The 21118-nt window shown below is 44.6% G+C and overlaps 1 protein-coding gene across 1 annotated transcript in view; it reads left to right on the plus strand.

The window, feature by feature from the left end:
• The window catches only part of pde11a (phosphodiesterase 11a), a 400690-nt gene that overhangs the window by 310334 nt on the left and 69238 nt on the right, over positions 1 to 21118 (plus strand). The window contains exons 13-15 of the mRNA XM_078552024.1: positions 7375 to 7484; positions 8799 to 8889; positions 18300 to 18400. Of these exons, the coding sequence (XP_078408150.1) occupies positions 7375 to 7484; positions 8799 to 8889; positions 18300 to 18400 (302 nt within the window). The remainder of the gene's footprint in view (positions 1 to 7374; positions 7485 to 8798; positions 8890 to 18299; positions 18401 to 21118) is intronic.

Raw genomic sequence — 21118 nt, forward strand, 5'->3', positions numbered from 1 at the left:
GTAATGAAATATCATAACTTGAAAAAAAAATACAGTGGGCCCCATCATTCAAGGCCATCTACTGAGAAAAGGTAGTTCTTATTTGAGGAAAATTCTGTAATCCTAAATGGGGAAAAAATCTACAAGGTATTTGTTTTTACATTAATGTATCTTCTTCAAGATGTAATCCTGAACTGAAGTGAGACTTGCTTTAAGAAAATTAAAGCCTAATGCTTGTACCATGATTTATTTGCATGATTGCCTTCATGTTGCACACCAGCTCCATCATTTCTAGCACTTTGCTTGGAGTGATACCTTTTAGGAAGCTGAATGTGGAGAATGTTAATGCCCCTTAAAGTCTGTCAACAGAAAATCATCTTTTAAAATCTGTAGGTTTTAATGCTATCCAAAGAAGTCTCTGGAATTGTAATCAACAGTCTATGTAACTTGGTGTAAATTTTTTCTGCTCACTACTGGAAGAAGTTAAGTTTGTGCCAATTCATAGCTCTGAAATCTACTCTCAATCAACCAGAGAAACCCATGTTGTCAAGACAAAGTTAAAAGCAAAATGTTAAAAATGCTTTAAGAGCTGACTCATGTTTAGCTGCAGTGCTCTACTCAGAAAACAAAACATGTTGGCCCAGAATTTACTGCAAACTGTAACAGTGAGGATAATGGCACTCACTATTATTGACGCACAAAACACACAGCACCTTCAGGCATGGGCAGATACATGGTTAAATGGGGAAATCTCGGTTGTGCCCCTCTGCAGTTACCTTTGCGAAAATGGCATCTTGCTGTCAAATACATTGAATGGTGTGAAGCTCCTGCACTTTGGTGATGGCTATGAACTAAATTCGCCACAGAAAAGCTTGTCAATTGTCCTTTTTAACTGGACGATAAGCTTAAAGTACTGCCAACCACCTCTTTGACATTGAACATCAGCTATTAAATAGGCTGAATTTTCCGGTGGGCTTAGGAAAACCCAGGCTGCGTGCCTGGGATTTGAGTCTTTCCATACAGCGCTCAGGTTTGCAGTGCAGCTTGCCAACCACAATGGAGTGTGTGTGGGGAGTATGGCTCTGCAGATGGGCCAGTTAGAAAGCCCACCTTGGCTCTCCAACACCAGAGTCCAGCTCCCAATATTTTTTTAGGCCCCTAAACCTCACCCCTCACCCACCCCCCCCCCCCCCCCCCCCAACTTGCCACCCACCACCATGCCACCTCCATGCCCCACAGGTCACTCATGCCACCTCCATGCCCCCATTTATCCTTCATAGCCGCTTACCCAGAATGCACTATTTACAGTCCTCAAAAGCCACGCAATAGCAATGGGAATTATTTAAAAATTATTGGAAAAAAATTAAACCTCTAACAATCTCATAAAACCCTGAATTCAAGCACACTAGCATTGATGCCGGAAAAAAGACTACTCCCGTTCAAAACAAATTGTAATCCTTCAAATGCCTGTAAGGTTTGTAAACAAACAATAAACCACATCAAAGACATATCCTGCTAGTACAGCCTCTTAAAAGTCCAAATTGTTCTTGGATCAATAGACCACCTACTGAGCTGAAGCCATTAACAGATTTTGAAACCCAGCCAGGCATTCATAAAGTCTACAGCTGTCATAACAAGAGCTTCCAAGTACAAGTTTCAGGCAGAATGCTGTTCCATTTCCATTTCAAAGTAGAGTACCTATCAATCAATGGAGAGGAACAGGTGCAGAGATTTCTTTTAACTTTCAAAAGCAGGGTTTTTCCCCATCCAGAGCTTTAAGTCAATTTAAATCACAGCACAAAACATTTTTTATATATTGTTTTAAATGCATTATGACACTTTTTTCAAAGGAATCTGTCCTGTAATGCATAACAACACTCACACAATGAAGGTCAATATAAGGGTCAACTTAGCTTTGCAGGACAGATGCTGATGATAATCTGTGACAGCCTTCTGTCTCTAAGACAACAGTTTATGCTGTAGTGGTCAATTCTGTGATAAGTATCGCCTGTTGTGGCTCAGGAGCCATCACTCAGGCATGGCAGTCTCTGTCGCATTTTCTGTGGAGGAAGACAGTGGGTTGAGAATGTGCATGATTCACTGGCCTTTGTTTTCTCTGGGCCCTCTTCTCAGTCAGCTAAGGCTTTTCATTTCTGTTCGCTTCTTCCAATGTCCTTCCAAACAATCAGCCTCCAGAGGTCATGGCCAGCAATGACTGTTTCCCAGTTGTCAATGTCAATATCTGCATTCTTCATATCCTGCTTGCAGGAGTCCTTGTAGCAGAAGTATGGACATCCAGGAGTTGTGACCCAGTGGCCAACGCACCGTATAGAAGGTCTTTGGATATGTGGCTGTCTTCCATCTGATGAACGTGGCCGAGCCAGCGCAGACGTCATTGGTTTAACATTGAGTGTATGCTGATGGATTTAGCACACTCCAGGGGCTCTGAGTTGGTGACCTTGTTCTGCCAAAAGATGCCGATGTTACATCTAAGACAGCAAAGGTGGAAACTATTCAGCCTTTTCTCCTGCCTAGCATATGTTGTCTAGCTCTCACCACTGTAGAGGAATGCACCGAGAATGCAGGCTTGGTAGACGATGATTTCATTGAATGGCAAAGCATGCTTGAAGGGCTGAATGGCCTCCTCCTATTTCTTATGTTCTTATAACTTGCAGTTTGGTGTTCTCAGTCAGGTTGCTGTTGTTCCTCGCTCTCTTACTCAGCTTGGACATAACAGCTGCAGCTTTTGTAGTGTGAGTGTTGATTTCAGCATCAAGTGACAGATTGTTGGTGATTGTGGAGCTTATCAACAACCTCTAGCATCACATTGTTAATGCTGATAGATGATGTTATGGCAACATACATGATATCTGTCTTCCTGATGCTGATGGCCAAACCAAACTCTTTGCAGGCATGAGAGAGTCTGTCCATTTGCCACTGAAGGTGTTCCTCTGTGTGGAATGTTTTTGCAGCAACGTCAGTGTAGAGCAACTCTCCGAGGAGGACTTGACACACCTTTTTCTTGGATCTCAAGCGAACAAGGCAGAACAGCTTTCTGTTAGTTCTGGTATGTAAGTAGACACTTTATGTAGATGAGCTGAAGGTATATGACAGCAGAAAAGTGAAGAATATGCCAAAGAGTGTCTGTGCCAGATCACAGCCGTATTTGGCCCCACTGCATATCTCAAAGATTTCTGCTGTTGTGCCTTACCATCATGTTACCATGGAAAGAGGAGATCACATTGAGCAGCTTCAGCAGGCAGCTAATATTCTCCAGCAGCTTAAATAGATTGCCCCTGCTCACATGGCCGAATGCCTTGGTGAGACTGATGAAGGTATACTGATACAGTTGTCCCTTTGTTCATGCTATTTCCTTTGCAGCTGTCGGACTGAGAAGATCATGTCAGTTGTAGATCTTCCAATTCTGAAGCCTCACTGGGATTTGGGATAGATGGATTCAGCCAGGATCTGCAGTCTGAAAAGGGCAACACAGACAAATGCTTTTTCCACGATGGTCAGCAGGGAGATGCATCGATAGTTGTATAGGGTCAGAATCTTTGCATCATTCATACGCTGGGATACTGCCCTCTCCCACCAGCAGAGATGGAAATTTTTGTGCAGATGCTGCAGGAGTGCCAGTTTCCCATGTTTGATGAGTTCAAGCGGTATCGCATCAGCACCTGGAGCTTTGCCCATGGCAAGTGAGTCAATAGCTTTGCTAATTTCCTCCGTTGTGGGTTCAATATCCAGCTCTTCCATGACAGGTAGGCTTTCTATGGTGTCTAGGCCTTCCTTGGTGACAATGTTCTTCCTAGAGTAGAAGTCAATGTAGTGTTCCACCCATCTCTCCAGCTGTTTACTGCAGTCGATGATGACCTCCCTGCCTTTGTTTTCAATGGAGCTGCTTTCTTTGTTTATGGATCTGTTCCCTTTTTAAACCCATAGACTCATAGATGTTTACAGCACAGAGAAGGCCATTTGGCCCATTGTGTCCAAATGTGGCACATTGGATCCAAAATTGGCTGAGAGGCAGGAAGCAGAGGGTGATGTTGGAGGGATGTTTCTGTGACTGAGAGTTGTGGAACTCACTGCCTGAAAGGGTGGTTGAGTCAGAAACTCTTGTAACAACATTTAAAAACCCTTCATTCATGCCCCCAGGCATTCCCTGTGTCAGTGGACATCTGGATATTCTTCCAGAATTGTAACCAGTAGTCATTAGTGCACCGCCTAGCAGTCTGTTGGACTTCAAACAGCTTTTAATGCATTCAGAGTTTCCTCACTCAAATCTCTCCTGTATTTAATGAGAGCGGGCCACTTGGCTTCTTTGACAAGTTCCATCACAATGATGTTAGCCTCAAACCAATTAGCAATTTTCCGCTCTTGCTTCCCATATGCTGAGTGTGATATTATAGATGGTGTCTCAAAGTATGTTCCATTTTGCTTCTGCACTCTGTGCTGTTCAGAGAGTCACGTCTGGTGATAATCAGATCCAGCTGGTGCCAATGCCCTGACCTTGGACGTCTCCAGGACACTGTGTGGCATGGTTTGTTCTGAAAGGTGTAGTTATACAAAGCTCATGGTAGCAGCAAAGCTCGAGTAGTCTCTGTCACTCTCATTTATCTTTCCTAAGCCATGAGGTCTGAGGCAGGAGAGGCATGCCTCATGGTCTGCGCTCACTCTTGCACTGAAATCCCCCAGTAGCTAAAATGTTCTAACTTAGGGATTCTGCTGATAGCAGTGTCAAGATCCTCATAGAACTGTTCGTTCACTTCTGTAGTGGAGCACAGCATTGGACGGTAGATACTCATGACGTTAACTGGCTCTCTGAGTTGAGAAGCAGATGGGGGGAACATGCTCTGAACCATTTATGGGGGGGTTCTATCATCGAGAGTAGCAGCAGTATAGCCTACAGCTTGTTCACCTGTTTCCTCTGAACTCTTCAGATGAAACTGTAATAATTTTCTTTCAGTAATCCGCTTTTGGTGAGCCTGGTCTCTTGTAGGGAAGCTAAGTCATTGTTCAGCCGATCAAGTTGCATGCTGATCACAGCTGCCTCACATGCGTTGTCAACCAGCTGCAAGTTGTTTGTCAATTACACATAAATAGTCCTGATGTTCCTGTTTACCAATCAAAGAGTTAACATTTTGTTTGTTTGCCTGGTGCGATGGATTCCGTCCACTTATTGAGCAGAGACTCTAAGCTCCAAACACCCATTGAAGCAGATGGACTGTGGCGGGTCAGTACCTTACTAGTCAGGGGTTGCCCGACTTGAGGTGGCCAGGGGCTGACCAGTGAGACACAGTGGTCCCTCCCACCATCAGAGACAGCCCGCAGCAACCATTCTCTATGTCAATCGAGTTGGGCTTATCAATTGAAACTGTTGTCTCTCGTGTTGTGTTAATACTCTGCAGTGAAACTGAAGTGTCCTCTCGAAGGCCCAAGCCTGGGCAAGATTTGTAGAGATCCTGGGCTGCCCAAATATCAGGGTCCCCCCTCTCAACCTCCCCAGTTGAGTCCAAATGAACGCAAAGCACTCTATTTGGCACCAGCTTGGCTGCAGGAGTTGCAGAAAGATGACGTATTTAGATATCAGTCCACCTTTGGGCTCCAATGATGAATCACTGCTTGAAAACAGATTTACCTTACAATACAGCGTCGAATAGTGACATTTGAAGGTGTGAAAATATTTTACACTTACCTTTCAGACTCCTCAGCGGACTTCTCCCAGTGGTCACGAACTCTCCAAGGAGATGTGTTTTCTTTAGGCTTCCAGAACACACACCAGTACACAAAAATAGTGAGGCAGAACAAGTACAATTTTCCTGTGGTCCTCACAATGGGAATCCCGACCTCGGAAGAGGTGCATGTGCGTTTTGTACCCAAGGCCTCCCCAACCCATGGAAAGGCCACATAAGAATGGTGAGGGGTCAGGAAAACAGAAGAAAATTGTTTTTCCAGTTTAAAAAAAACTAAGTTCAGCGTTTCGCAACCCAATTCGCATCTTCATTGGGAGACGAAAATCTGGACCATGAAATCTCATTCTATCAGCTTTCACATGTTGGAGATTTAAAAAAAATATTCTAGCTTTTCCTCCTGTCCCTTTTTTTCTCTCTTTAATTCGACCTTTCTTTCCATCTCTTTCTTTAATTTTCCGTATCTTACTTGGCATTGCAATCACTGTTCTAATTTAATGTTTCCTGGTTCTTACTCTACCTTTCATTTCACAATCCTTCAATTGCATTGTTAAGGATGGCTCCATTTACCCCACATACACTGTAAACCCACTCACAGCAACTTGTACTGTAAAATCTTATGGAAATTAAATGGGCAAGCGAAAGTCTAACAAACTGCAAGTGGTACTCATTCATCAGCAACAGTAAACTCTGGTCAATTGGTTTTCAGCTAATGTACAGCTGGATGTGGCCTTTAATTACAACTGGACAGCTCTAGTTGCTGCTCATGTTGAGCATGTTGTTTTTAATTACAGGTCAATTACAGTAGGGAACCTTTTTTGTACCTTATGGTGCATATGAGAGATCATGTGTCTTAATTGACAAGTTCCATTGTACACGTCTGGAAATGACTGTCAGCAATGTTGTTGTAGAAAGTTCCAGTGCACAATCAAATTCCTCTATTATTCTGACAATGGCATTTATTCATTCAAGATGAATGCTTCTGCTAAAATCACAAAGAAAAGAATTTTGATATAAATGCACTAGAAATTCCTACAATAAGATTGCTTACAGCACTTCCCAGGTTAGAATCACAAATTTCACCAGGAGATGGTCAGGTGTTTTTCTTTACAGTAGGTTACTAGTTAATTCACCGCGTCTCATATAGGAGTGTAATATCTTTCACCTTGTTTTTGGGATACATTTACTGCAGCTTCACCTCAAATATTGTTATTTTAATAATATTTTTATAGAATGCCAGCATCAAATCTTCCTCATGTGGAGCTCTTTCAATCCAAGCCATTGCTCAAAGTCTTCCTTTTACACAGAAGTTTAAATGCAGAGTTAATCATTATTTGCTAAAACAAGATGGCTGACTCTGCAAAATATGTGACCCACTGTTAATTTCTTCAGGCCTTAGCTTAATGCCAGTGAGGGTATTCCTTGTCAAGTACTTTCCATGTTAGATTTCTTTGGAGCTGCATCCTGTTGTTTTAGTGCCTCATATACAAATAAAACAAAGGTTAAAAAAAGCTCCATAAAGATGGAGCTGTGAGACGGTGTAATTACAGTCTGTATAATTAAGCTTATTGGACCTAACGTTTCTTCCTGTAATCGAGCTCACTTGCTGTGAATACTTTTATCTTGCTCTCAGTCAACCCCACTGACAAAAACTATGGAGCCAGCCAACCTTGCCTGATATACATATTTGTTGTTTTTACAGACCGCAGATTTTCAGGAACTTTTAACAGACACAGAAGTTCTTGGTCTAATGGTAGGCTGCCTGTGTCATGACTTGGACCACAGAGGCACTAACAATGCTTTCCAAGCAAAGTAAGTTCTAATTGTTATGAATATACTGTTATCTCTTTTACCAATATTCATTTTTAAACAGCACAGTTATTGATCTCTGTCCATATCCAGTGCACACACAATGAAAATAATTTAAAAGTAACTTTGGCCTTTCTTTATTCAATTTTGTTTTTAGCCCTCTAAATTGATATATTTTATTTAGCAAACATTTATAGCTTCAGTTACACAGAAACTGACAAATTAGATCAGTGATTCATGTCCAATTGGGTTAAAACACACGCCACAAGGAAAGCAGACCTTCAAAATACAAAATAAAAGCAAAATACTGTGGATGCTATGAAATAAGACAGAAAGTGATGGAAAAACTTAGCAGGTCTGGCCGGAATTTTTCAGCCCCTCACTCCACCTGGATCTTCCAGTCCTGCCGATGTGAATGGGGGAACCTGCTGTGGGGGGTGGGGCTGGAGGATTCCAGCCAACATTTCAAGTCCAATCTGACTCTTCTTCGTAACTTGTGCTGAGTTTTTCCAGCACGTTCTGTTTTTATTTCTAAATACCAAGTTACTTTCAGATAACCCGCCACACACTGCAGTTTTTGAGATTAATTAATTTCAAAAGTTCAAATTTTTACCCCTGTTCCACTATATGAAAACTGCATCTTAATTTATAATGGAGGTTACCGCATTTTATTTATCGAAATCGTGGCCACCCCTGCTATGTAACATCCAGCAAAGTGCAGGATAACTGAATCTGTCCCATCAGCCGCAATGAATAAATTCCATTATGAAAATAGGAATTGGATCTAAAACCACATTAAACACTTCATCCAAATCAACATTTGAGAGGATTGAGCATTTTTTCTTACAGCTGTTTGTCTTTCAAATTGGATTAAATCGGCTTGTAGTGAGTTGCTCTTAGCAATTGTTTTGGAAATGCAGCCAGATCATTGCACTCAGATAACTAGCAAATTGCACTTAGACAAAAACAAAAATTGCTGGAAAAACTGAGCAGGTCTGACAGCGTCTGTGGAGAGAAAGACAGAGTCATACGGACTCAAAACGATAACTCTGTCTTCCTCTCCGCAGATGCTGTCAGACCTGCTCAGTTTTTCCAGCAATTTTTGTTTTTGTTTCAGATTTCCAGCAACTGCAGTATTTTGCTTTTATCAAATCGCACTTAGACCTTTTTTCACCCAAAAGAACTTTTAAGAACCAATCAGTAAACCTAAAGGTAAAGGAATGTGGTAGAATTCATTCTGGAACGGAGAACATTTTAATTTTCGAAGTGAAGAAATTATACATTCTGGTTTTTTTTAAAATGTTTTTCTTCCTTTAGGAGCGGGTCTGCCTTGGCACAGCTGTATGGCACCTCAGCTACTCTAGAACTTCATCATTTCAACCATGCGGTTATGATTCTTCAGAGTGAGGTACTACATTCTGGCTATTTCCTCCAAATCAGAAATCCTGATATAATGGGCTGGATTTTGTGGAGTCCGCTAGAGCGAGCAAGATGGCAGACGGACTCAGAGTATTGTGTGGGGAGCCATCCATTAGAACCCGGGTAGCTGGAAACGGTTCCTGGGGCAGAATTTTCACCTCGGCGGGTGGGCACGTGGCTGATCCGCTCGAGCGTGAAATGACGCGCAATGACGTCGGGTGAGCGTCCCCGATAGTTCGGTCGGTGGGTGCACGAGGGAATCAGCAGCGTGCCTGTCGACAATTAGAAGGCCTATTAAGGCCATTAAAGTATTAATTAACTTAAGTTTTTCACGGGGCAGGGGGGTGAATCCCTGAACCCGAGAGAGCGCTCTTTCACGCACGCGCACGAAAGAGCCCACTCATCTCCCTGAGGCTAAGTACTGCCTCAGGGAGATCAGCTCTACTGTACAAATTATTAAAAATAGAAAAAAAAATCCCTGACATGTCCCCTCATATGACACTGTCACATGAGTTGGGATATGTCCATAACTTTTTAAAAAACTTTAATTAAATTTTTAAAAACCTACATGAAACCTCATCACCGCGCCTACCTGAAAATTTCAATGGGGCGCGGTGTCGTCGGGAATTCCGCCCAACATCACCGCGCATCATTTTATGCGTCAGCGAGTCGGGCCCCCCACCCCGCCCCGCTCACCGACAGGAAAATCCTGCCCATAGGATCCTGAGAGGACTTGACAGGCTGGATGCTGAGAGGATGTTTCCCCTTGTGGGAGAGACCAGAACTAGGGGACAGTTTAAAAATAAGGGGCCTCTCATTTAAGATGGAGATGAGGAGAAATTTTTTTCTCTCAGAGGTCGTGAGTCTGCGGAACTTTCTTCCCCAGAGGGTGGTGGAGGCAGGGTCATTGAATGTTTTTAAGGTTGAATGAGATAGATTCTTGATTGACAAAGGAGTTAAAGGGTATAGGGGGTAGGAAGGAAAGTGGAGTTGAGACCACAATCAGATCAGCCGTGATTTTATTGAATGGTGGAGCAGGCTCGAGGGACTGAATGGCCTACTCCTGCTCCTAATTCATACGTTCATATGGCAAGGGAATAGCTCAGGTCATTAATGCAGCATAGCACAACTCCCACTCTGCTGGAAGTAGTTTGCTGCATTGGGAAAATTTGCTATAAAAAAGAAATACGAAGTTTCACTGAATAAGTTGATCAAAGCCAGTGCAAACCTAAATCAATCAGCTGAGTATGTGGTGAACATCCTTAGAAGTCAGAAGCTTAATGGCTCAGACTTGTTATCATACAACACCATTCCTGTTCACACTCTGGATCTGTTTCCTGGGCCACAATATGGCCTCTCATCTCCTGGTTAGATTAGTAACCTATTTTGTATTATATTTCTCACAGAGATGTAAAATGTATGCCAGAACCTGAGCGTAACAAAACACTGCATTTCAATGGGTTTACTTTGTTAAGTGTTGATATAAAAATCCACATTGACTCTGAAGACATATCAAATATTCTTCTTCCAGCCAACTGACTCCACAGAAAACCAAACTTGAACCAGAAAGGGTGTTGTGATATGATGAGATATAGGCTGGACTTTTCCACCCGCCTTGGCGTCGATGGTAGCACACAAGCACATGCCGGGGGTGGGGGGAGGGAAGCAGCCACGCATTAGGGAAACCTTGTATTCAGTGAGCATTCTTCTGCAGCTGAGACAGTTCAGGGCGCTGCTACATTGACATGCTTGGAGTCAGGCCTCTAGCTTAATCAAGGCCTCTGCTCAATCAAGCAACACAGAGGCATGAGAGTGCCACCAAACGCTCCTGAATTTTTCACGCCTTGGCCGCATACTGCAAATTAATGAGTGTTTTAGGGGGCTGCAGAACAGTTGGACGACTGGGCAAGTTGTACAGTCTCCTTGCAAAGGCTGGCCATGGAGGCGCTCACAGCCCCTTGCAATATCTTCATTAAGGTTTGGACCAGTATCCATTATGGTTCAAGCTAACAGTGCAGCCTTGCAGTGCAGGTTAGGAGAGTGCCTGCACCTGAGCTGAGGGCACAGCGTGCAGTCCAGTGGCCGAAGCTGCCGCAGATCGGTCAGGTGGAGTGGGGCAGAGGTGGGTGGAGTTTCAATCAGCTACGTAGCGCACTAAACTCTGGCCAGCCAAATGGTGGCCAGCCCGCTCCAGGATGCATTAAGGGGCCTTCAGACTTAATCAAGAGAGGTCCTTAGTACACCCATGCTAACCCACACATCTCTCTCTTTCATCCTGCAGGAGGAGTACATCAGGACCGTGGAGTCTGGTGAGCTAGTTGTATGCCTCATGGCTTACAGGGAACAGAGATGAAAGAAAAGAGAGGAACAGAGGCATCTGGCTGGGCAGAGGGGGGGAGCAGCACCCTCAAGAAGGGGCGGCTGGGGCTCGCACAGGGGCAGCTGAGGAGCCACTGTGAGCTGTCGCTGGTTGGTGCCTAGCTAGACCCAATGTATACAGATGGTGCTTGTCATTCCTGCAGGTGACCGAGAACCAGTGTCGGTGAAGACTGCCCATGTCTAGGGAACTGGTTGGTCACATATGCCACCTGCTGCAGGATTTGGCGCCATGGGGTCATGAAGGGCATCCACTGCCAGTGGCCGTGAAAGTGACCACGATGCTCAATTTTTATGCCAATAACTCCTTCCAGGGCTCCATAGATGACCTCTGTGGGATCTCGAAAGCCTGCACACACAAGTGCATCCAGGAGGTCACGGACACCGAAGGCACACAACTTTGTGTATTTCCACCAGGATCAGGCAAGTCAGGAAGCAAGAGCGCTGGGATTTGTGCAGATTTCAGGTTTCCCACAGGTGCAGGGTGCCATCGCCTGCACTCATGTGGCGCTTAAATCTCTGTGGCAGCATGCGGTCAACTATGTCAACCGCAAGGGCTTCCACTCGCTGAATGTTCAGCTTGTGTTCGATTGCAGCAAACGCACCCTGCATGTCTAAACACGATTCACTGGGAATGTCCACAGCTCCTACATTCTCAGTAGGTCTCAGATCCCTGACATCTTCCAGGATCCACTGAGGCTGCAGGAATGGCTCCTCGAGACAAGAGCTACTCATAGAGGATGTGGCTGATGACGCCCGTGTGGTGGCCTCAGACTGCAGCAGAGAGAAGATACAGCAAGGTTCATGCTGCAACTCGCACTTTGGTGGAACAAAGCATTGGAATATTGAAGATGAGGTTCTGGCGCCTGGACCGGTCTGGTGGAGCCCTGCAATACAGGCCACAGAGGGTGTCACGCATCATCGTTGCCTACTATACCCTTCACAGCCTAGCGCTGCAATGGGCGGAGGAGCAGCACATCTCCTCCAATGAGGAAGATGACGATGGGGATGAGGGTGAAGAGGTCCTCGAAAGCGAGGATGATGACGATGAGGCCATCATGTTGTCCAGACAAGGCAGGCGTGCTCAGGCGAGCCTCATAGCTGCTAGATTTATGGAGGATGATGATGATATGCAGTGAGGAGACACCATAGATCCTCACATTGCATCTGTGAACATTTGACTCCTGTCTGGCTGATGGCAGCGCACCCTCTGTGATAAGGCTCCTGTCATGGAGATGCAGCGGATGCCTATCGTCCCTACATCCGAAGAGGATGATGACGACATGCAGTGGAGACACTCCATATATCTTCACATACCACCACCTTCAACACCTCTTTGACCCTTTTGTCTGTGACATCTTTTGATTAACTGCTCATCTCCACAATCACCACACCACACCCTCAATGTCTCTCTCTCCACCCCCCCCCCCACCCACCCCCCCACCCCCCCACCCACCTTAAACCAATTTATATTTCTCCCTTCTTCTAACTATGCTCCAGTTCTGCCGAAGGGCCATGAAGGCTCGAAACGTTAACTGATTTCTTCTCCGGCGATGCTGCCAGGTAATTCTGTTTTTGTTTTAGCTTATGTGAATGTCTGACTCCTGTCTAGCTGAGAGCAGCTCGCTTGCATTCTGTGAACAGGGTCATATCATGGATATGCAGTGGGGAAAATTTAACTTCTCCTGATCCTATGGCATCCTTTGTGAGCTGATCCTTCAGGACCACACTGTCACCGGACACAGATGCTGATGAGATGGGAGGCCAGTCACATCTCAAAGGTGCTGGGAGCACACAGAGAGTGACGGAACTCTGTGCAGCCAGCCCAGGATATTCTGGCAGCAATGATAAGCCCCATCGAGGTGCAGACATGACTGATGTGACCAGTGACAGTGAAAGACCACCATCAGTGTGCTGGGAAGAATGCACAAAGCACAGGGGCTGAGACTGAGACACCTGCCTTTATCTTGTGCAGGGACCAAGATTTCACTTCAGACTGACACGAACACTGCTCATCATAACAAGGAACCATAGACAGGGTGATATTGTTGGGAGTTTATTTACAATAGTCAACATTATGTACAAGTGTTTAATGCCCATGCCCACGCAGTGAAACTACATTTTCTTAACCTACCTAACCCTGCCACTACATCTTGGTGCTCCCCGACATCCACAGCAGAGAGGTGGAGGCAGCCTATCGACTGCTACACCCTGTCTGTGATTACCTTGATAGGCGTCCTCTGGAGGGCCAAGACCTGAAGGGCGCCAGCCTGCTTTCGGGGTCCTGCTGTGTGGCAGTGGCACCCTCCTTGACCTGTGGAGCTGGAGCTGCTGGGGTCACAGGAAGAGGGGATTCGGATGGGCTGGATACTCTCGGAGTCACCTAGGTGGATGGCCCCGGAGTGTGCACCTGCTGATCCTCCTCCCTACGGGTGCCCAAGGCCCCCTGGCTGACTCCGTGAGGAGAAGGGGAAGCTGAAGTGAGATAGAGCTGCCTGCATCCCTCTTGCTTTGACACTGTTGGAAGCCAACTATGGCGTCGGTGATGGAGTTCAGCCTGCGCAGCAGTGCAAGACCAATGTCCTGACCAAGGTCTCCATGGTGACCACCATCCTACCAGTGTTGACCTTGGTGCATTGGCATGCTGGAGCTATCACCTCAGCCTGAGGGCAGACGGACTCCTCCATCGTGCATTGCAACCTGAGGAGTGCAGCAGACATCCCTTCCTGATGTTCCCGAGCTTACCTTTACAGCTCCAGCAATTGAGGTATGACCGAGTCCAGAGGCTCATCATCTGACTTGGACTCAGCAGATTTCTGGCCTCCACAGTCCTCTGAATACTGGAAACCTGCAAAGTCCCTCCTGCCGCCAGCTATGGAGCAGACAGTGCAATGCGCTCACCAGATTGTGACCCCGAGGCTACTCTAAAGCTAGGTCCCACTGAGGTGTGTCTCTCTGCGCTGGTGGAGGGTGTGGGTGAGCGCTGTGATGGGACTTCAAGGACAGTGTCATCAGATTCTTCTTCCGAGGTGTCTTCTGGGCTTGCATTAGGGACCTGAGTCGTGGTCCCCTTGGCTGCTTCCCAGATGCGCCTGCGAAAACAAGGAGAAATAATTAGTGCATGGCAGGGGACTGCAGAACAGGGGAACTGACTCACAGCATGAGTATCTGATGGATGTTGCGCACTGGATCCTTACTTGGTTGAGCGCCGCCGACCTCACCCTCAGCACAGGAACGGTCTAGATCGTCGCCAGCCAGCTGGATGGTTCTATTTTCAAAGTCTGTGAGGACCTTGATGTCAGGCATTCCTTCACCAGTCTACGACTTCTCGTTTTGTTGTGTGCCAGCTCGTCCTGCACGAAGACAGGTGGAGAGCGTAAGCAGGACACCTGTCGGGCCGGTGAGAAGGCATGTGTGTGTAGTGAGTGGTGCCATGGACGGGATGAGGACACGATCTGCAGGGCAGATGTAGGAGTGTGTGAGAGAGTGAATGGTGGTGTCTCTTGAACTGGCAGTGAGTGAGACCCCTATGGATATGTGATGGGCTTGTGAGTGTCTGTGTTGACAGTGATGAGAAGAGTGACTTGGAACGGAGGAGATCATTCATCCTCTTTCGGCACTGGGTGGCTGTCCTCTTTTGCAGGGCATTGGCGCTGACCACTGCTGCCACTGCCTCCCATGCTGGACTGGTGACCTTGCTTGCTGGTCTTGACCCAGACAGCAATAGAGGACTTCATGGCGGGGTCTCCACTGCATCCAGTCGGCGTCGAGGGCAGCATCGATCAATTTGGGGGCAGAATGTTTCCTCCCTTTGGCAGCCATCAGTTGCCAGCAGCTTCCTATCCTTTGAAGAATGCTAGCCCTGTGCAGGCGCGGCCTTTAAATATGGCACCTGATTTATCGAAGGCCTGAGGTGATGGCGGGGCAGGCGAATTGGCCATTGCTCTCACCTCCTTGCTGTTGAAGCTCCGTGGATCCTTTGCGCCCCCAGTAAAATTTAAAAACCTCCTCAAAATAGCATTCATTTGGCTTCTTAACAAGCTTGATTTTTCTGCATGTTGCTTTGCATGCTCCCAGCCCCACCGGTCAGCAGGTTAAAAACTCCTTTGTCCCGCCTGCTACCACACTTAGTGAAAATCTGGGACGATTCCACCCATAGAAAATTAAATTCTTCAAGCCTCCATGTAACACCGTGCCATAGCACTAAGTTTAGCATTATGCTTCCTTTGGTATTTGAAAAAATGTCTGCCAAAGAACACTTTGAAATTCCGTACTATTTCAGAGATAAAGGAGATGGTGTAGTGGTATTGTTGCTGGACTAGTAATCCAGAAACCTGCCATCCTTACTTGTCTGGCCTACATGTGACTCCAGACCCACAGCAATGTGGTTGACTCTTAAATGTCCTCTAAACTAGGGCAACTAGGGATGGATAATAAATGCTGGCCTAGCCTGTGACGTCCACATCCTATGAACGAATAAGAAAAAAAAATGAAAATGAATCTTGCCACACATCAGAAAAAACACTAAATCGTGTTCTGCATTTTGAGATTATAACTTCAAATATAACTATTGAGATTAACATTTTAAATTAAATCTTTTCAGTAACAATTAATCATTAATAATCAAGTAAATAATTTGTTTTGGCTACAGTTAGTGGTGATAAAATTTAATTTGACAGCAAAGTCTTTTTATAATTAATCCTGGAACAGAAACGATGAAGTAAAGGAATAATGAGCATGAAACATGTTTTGATGATTTAAGCTGTGAATCCAAATTTTTCCCTATGTATTTATTGGGAACTAATTTAACTTCAAGATGGTTCATAAACTATAATGGTACAAATTTGCTGTCAAAATTATGGCGTGTGGTAAATGGCAAATGCCACAGCAACCTCAGGCAAGGCCTGATATGTGATTAAATGTGGAAATCTAGAAGTTTCTGTTGGGGATGCACTGCTCTGTTGTTAGCTTTGTGAGAAATTGCATCTTGCTATTGGCCAATGCATTGAGTGGCATGAAGTCCATGTACTTGTGCTATAAATATGAAGCAAACTCACCACAGAAAGGGCAAGATGTTACAAATCGCTGCGGTTCCCTCCCACCCAGTGGAAAGGTCACCAGAGAACTCAACCCGCTCCAGTGGCTCAGGGCAAGTCCTGCCTCTGAGAACTGCTGGCCAATCAAATGGCCGGCAGCTCACTGGTCCCAGCAATGCTACCGGGAGCGATGGCATTGCCAGTCCCAGAGAAAATCATCGCTAGAACCGTAGAGAGGGAAGGTGGTGGTTCTAGGCGGGACCAGCTAGGAGACCCCATTATGGGAGGCAAGGTATGTGGGGAGCTGGGGTGCCCAGGCTTGGTGCTTTGGAGGATGGTGGAAACCTGTGGCATCAGGGCCAGACCTTGGGGTGGAGGGGGGTTGGGGGTGCCAGGGGGCCATAAATGATGCACCCTTCTTTCCTGAATGTAACCCCAGTAGTGGTACCAGAACTTGCTCCTTCCTCCGCCCACTGCGTGAAAAATTGTGGTGGGTGGGAAGAGGCCCTTAAGTCATTAGCCATTAATTGGCCACTTAAGAGCTTCAATTGGCCTAAGGGTGGGTGGACAACCCAACACCTCCCCCGACTGTATGTGGAATTGCGGTGGAGTCAGGGGCAGGCGGGTAGGCACTGGAAAAGTCATCCATGGCATCATGCCAAATGTCACCCCCACACCCGCCTGTCAACCTGCCCGCAGGGGAGCATAATATTCTGCCCAAAGTTAAAGTGAAATATTTCAAGTCTATGGACCCTTTTAAAGATGTGGTAAGTGTTTATTACTGCCAGTTAACCGCCCTGGCATTGAATATTAACTGTTACAAGTATGGAGCACCAATTCTTCAGCTTTTAGCTGTTTTTAAACAGTGATTTTTAAAATGTGAAATTTTTAATTTAAGAACTTTTTTACTCTTCCTTTCTGGCTCCCCCTTTTCTCTTGCTTCGTGCATTCTCACTTTTCCTCTCTTTTTGCACCTGATTTGACATTGAATTTTCCATTTTAAATTACCACCTTTTTCAGACCTTGCAGTCTTTATTTTTGAATACCTTAATCTGATGGATTAAGGCGACACTTGCCTTTTCAGGCTGAGCGCCTTCCTGTTTCCATCTCACACTCCCAGGACAATGTATTATTGACATTAAACTGGCAAGGGAGTATCTAACTTATAAAAGGCTCTATCCATTTATGGTCACAGGAATTTTTGGGTCAATAAAAATCAGCCCAGCTGGCCAGCAAACTGGCTGCATTATAGTCAAGGCATTTGCAAACAAATTTTGGAATATCTTGTTGAACCTATGTTCCATTTTAAACAGCTGGCATTATGTTATGTCCAATGTCATGGGCAGAATTTAATGAGGGGATTTTGGACCTGGCATCCGCACCATCTCCAGGGATCCTGAGGGTCTTAAGTCCCTAATTGGCAGCAGGAACCCTGCCACTGGGGCTCCTGGCTTCACAGGAAACATGAACTTCCAGGACTTCCCCAGTCAGGTGGAATTCTCACCCCAAAAGCTGCTGGCCAATCAGAGACTGGCAACTTTCCATTGCCAGCAGCACCACTAGAAGTATTACTGGTACCAAAAGGGGTATCAGAGGCAAGGGCAAGGGCAGGTGGCTCTCATCAACATCAATGCCCCCTCCCATCCCCACCCCAATTCCTGATGTTGGATCCCTCGATCAGACAGAGAGTGCCTTTTAATGAGGGACCCTCCTACTAGGCCACAAGCAAACCCACAAGCAAGCTTTCCTGCTCTGAACTTAAATTGGGAGAGGTGGCAGGGAGGCAGCAGTGTCCCCACCCTGCACCGTCCTACCTGATCAAATGGCCTCCCCTGCCTCAGAACTCACCTCTGGGTGGGGGGTGACATTAAATTCCGCCCAGTGGAAACTAAAACAAAATCAATTGAATCAAGTAGTAGTTAAAATTGTTATTTGTTTCTAATATATACTTTAATAATGTTTTAACTCTTTTTTTCCCCTCATACAGGGGCACAATATCTTTGCAAGTCTATCCTCCAGGGTGTACAGTGACATCATGCAGCTTTTGAAACAGTCAATACTAGCAACCGATTTGACGCTCTACTTTGAGTAGGTTTCAATCCACTTTTGTATTTCAATACAACAATCATGTCTCTGTTTATCTGAAAAGAATCCTACTGTTATATAAGATGCCCTTGGCAGAAGTTATAATATTTATCGATTTCATGCGGTCTTGGGTGTTGCATAGAGTTGGTTGAGAATGCAGCAGGCTGTTGCCCCCACTTGTTCCTATAGCTCATACAGAAATCCTTGATTTCAACTGATGGGTTAAAATTAGCTTTTGAAGGAACACAACAGGAATTTAACAGCCTTTATTTTGATCAGATGATGGGATCAGTGCTTCCACACAGATGACTAGTACAATTTTCAACATTTCAATGCAACCAACATTTTTGAAATTATAAAATAACATTAAAAAATATAGATTTTGAAATGGAAATAATTGAGAAACTGTGAGTGTGCATATATTTACAATATTTGGAATAATATAAATTTAAAATATTTTAATCTTGCAAATGAAATTAATTCAATTTAGCAAACAGTACTTATAACAGCAGTGCTGTTTTATTCTTCCTCTTAATATACAGGGACATATGAGGATAGGTATTGACTTTGTATAACAGCCTGTTTTACATTGATCCCGATTTTATTTGCATTGACTTCAATGGAAGTGAAAACTGGAACAGATGTGCTTGCTGCTATTCAGTACCACATATTTTATACAGTCAGAGTCAAGACCTATCCCCTGGATCTGTACACAGACTATTAATGGTTACAGAATAGTTTCAGATGTTAAACTCAAACTCTTCTGATTAAAAAAGTGAGAGGTTATGTGAAATTTCTTTACACAAAGGAGCTGGAGCCTGGTATGCTTTGTCACCGGGGATAACTGAGGCAGACACCATAAGGGAAGGATAGAGAAAAATTTGAAATTGAGGAAGAGACAGGACTGAGAGGAGAGAGCAAGGCACCAGTATTATCTTTTGATTGCACTAACAAAGAGGCAGTGCAGAGACAATGGGCCAAATGTGTAAATCTCCATGACTCGAATGACTGATTGTGCACTAAACTGAACTATTACTTTGTGTAAAGAGTGAAAGGCAAAAGAGGAGAAACTTTTACGTCACTTTATCCATGGTACTACATTAACTTTTACACCAATTAACACTGATATCGAATCATAGAATGATATAACACAGAAGGATGTCATGTGGTCCGTCATGCCTGTGTTAGCTCTTTGGCAGATCAATCCAATTAATCTCTCTCCCCTGCTTTTTCCTCATGCCCCTGTAGCACAAACCTATAAACTAGGAGCAGGAGTAGGCTACTCAGCCCTTCAAGTCTACTCTGCCATTCAATAAGATCATGGCTGATCTGATTGTAACCTCCCGCCTACTCCCGATAACCTTTCACCTCCTTCTTAATCAAGAATCTATCTAGCGCTGTCTTAAAAATATTCAAAGACTCTGCTTTCACTGCCTTTTGAGGAAGAGAGTTCCAAAGACTCACGACCCTCAGAGAAAAAATTTCTCCTCATCTCTGTCTTAAATGAGCGACCCCTTATTTTTAAACCGTGACCCCTAGTTCTAGATTCTTCCACAAAAGGAAGCATCCTCTCCACATCCACTCTGTCAAGACCCTTCATGATCTTAAAGGTTTCGTTCAAGTCACCTCTTACTCTTCTAAACTCCAGGGGATACAAGCCTAGCCTGTCCAACCTTTCCCCATAAGACAACCCGCCCATTCCCCAGCCTAGTAAACCTTCTCAGAACTGCTTCTAATGCATTCACATCTTTCCTTAAATAAGGAGACCAATACTGTACACAGTAGTCCAGACTGCTTCTACCACATTTTCAAGCAGTGCATTTCAGATCACAACATATCACTTTTTTTATGTTTCCTCATGTCACCTCTGGTTCTCTGCCAATTATCTTAAATGTGTCCTCTTGTTACTGACCCTTCTGCCACTGGAAACAGTTTCTCCTTATTTACTCTATCAAAATCTCCTATCTGAACTCTCTCCTGAACTCTTCTATCAAATCTCCTCTTAACCTTCTCTGCTCTAGGGAGAATAACCCCACCTTCGTTAGTCTCTCCACATGACTAAAGCCTCTCACCCTGGTACCATTCTGCTCTGCACTCTCTCTAAAGTCTTAACATCCTTCTAAACAGTGGTGCCCAGAACTGAACCATACTACTCCAGCTAAAGGCCTAACCAGTAATTTTATAAAGGTTTAGTATAACGTCCTTGCTTATGTATTCTATTCTTCTATTAATAAAGCCAAGGGTCTCAAATACTTTTTAAACACAATATGAGGTATAAAAATTAATGAAGGAATCAGTTGAAAGGCATGCAAACAGATTCTGAAAAGGCACATCTTGGGTTGTATGTTGGATGTCAATTTTCCATTAGTCAACTGAACTAATTTTAAACTTATATTACGTGGCAATTCTAGAGCATGAACATCTGCAGCAGACTCCAACCTTTAAAAGTTTAATGCAAGTTCTTCCTTAAGCACAAAAGTGGGATGTTTTTAAAATGACTAAATTCACAAACAAAGCAAACATTTGTAAAATTGTGGCCTATTATAGGTATTACAAGGTCAAAGTTGATCATAATAGTACCTCATTAGCACAGAGTAAGTCAAGGACATCCCACTGTGAAGGGAGAAATGAAAAGCAAGACTAAATTAAAAAAAAGGTTAAAAGGGTAATGACTCTATTCACTTCAGCTGAACTTTCACAGATGTGATTGTTGTCCAAATC

This window comes from Cetorhinus maximus, chromosome 11 (assembly GCF_964194155.1).
Source record: "Cetorhinus maximus chromosome 11, sCetMax3.hap1.1, whole genome shotgun sequence".
Taxonomy (NCBI): domain Eukaryota; kingdom Metazoa; phylum Chordata; class Chondrichthyes; order Lamniformes; family Cetorhinidae; genus Cetorhinus; species Cetorhinus maximus.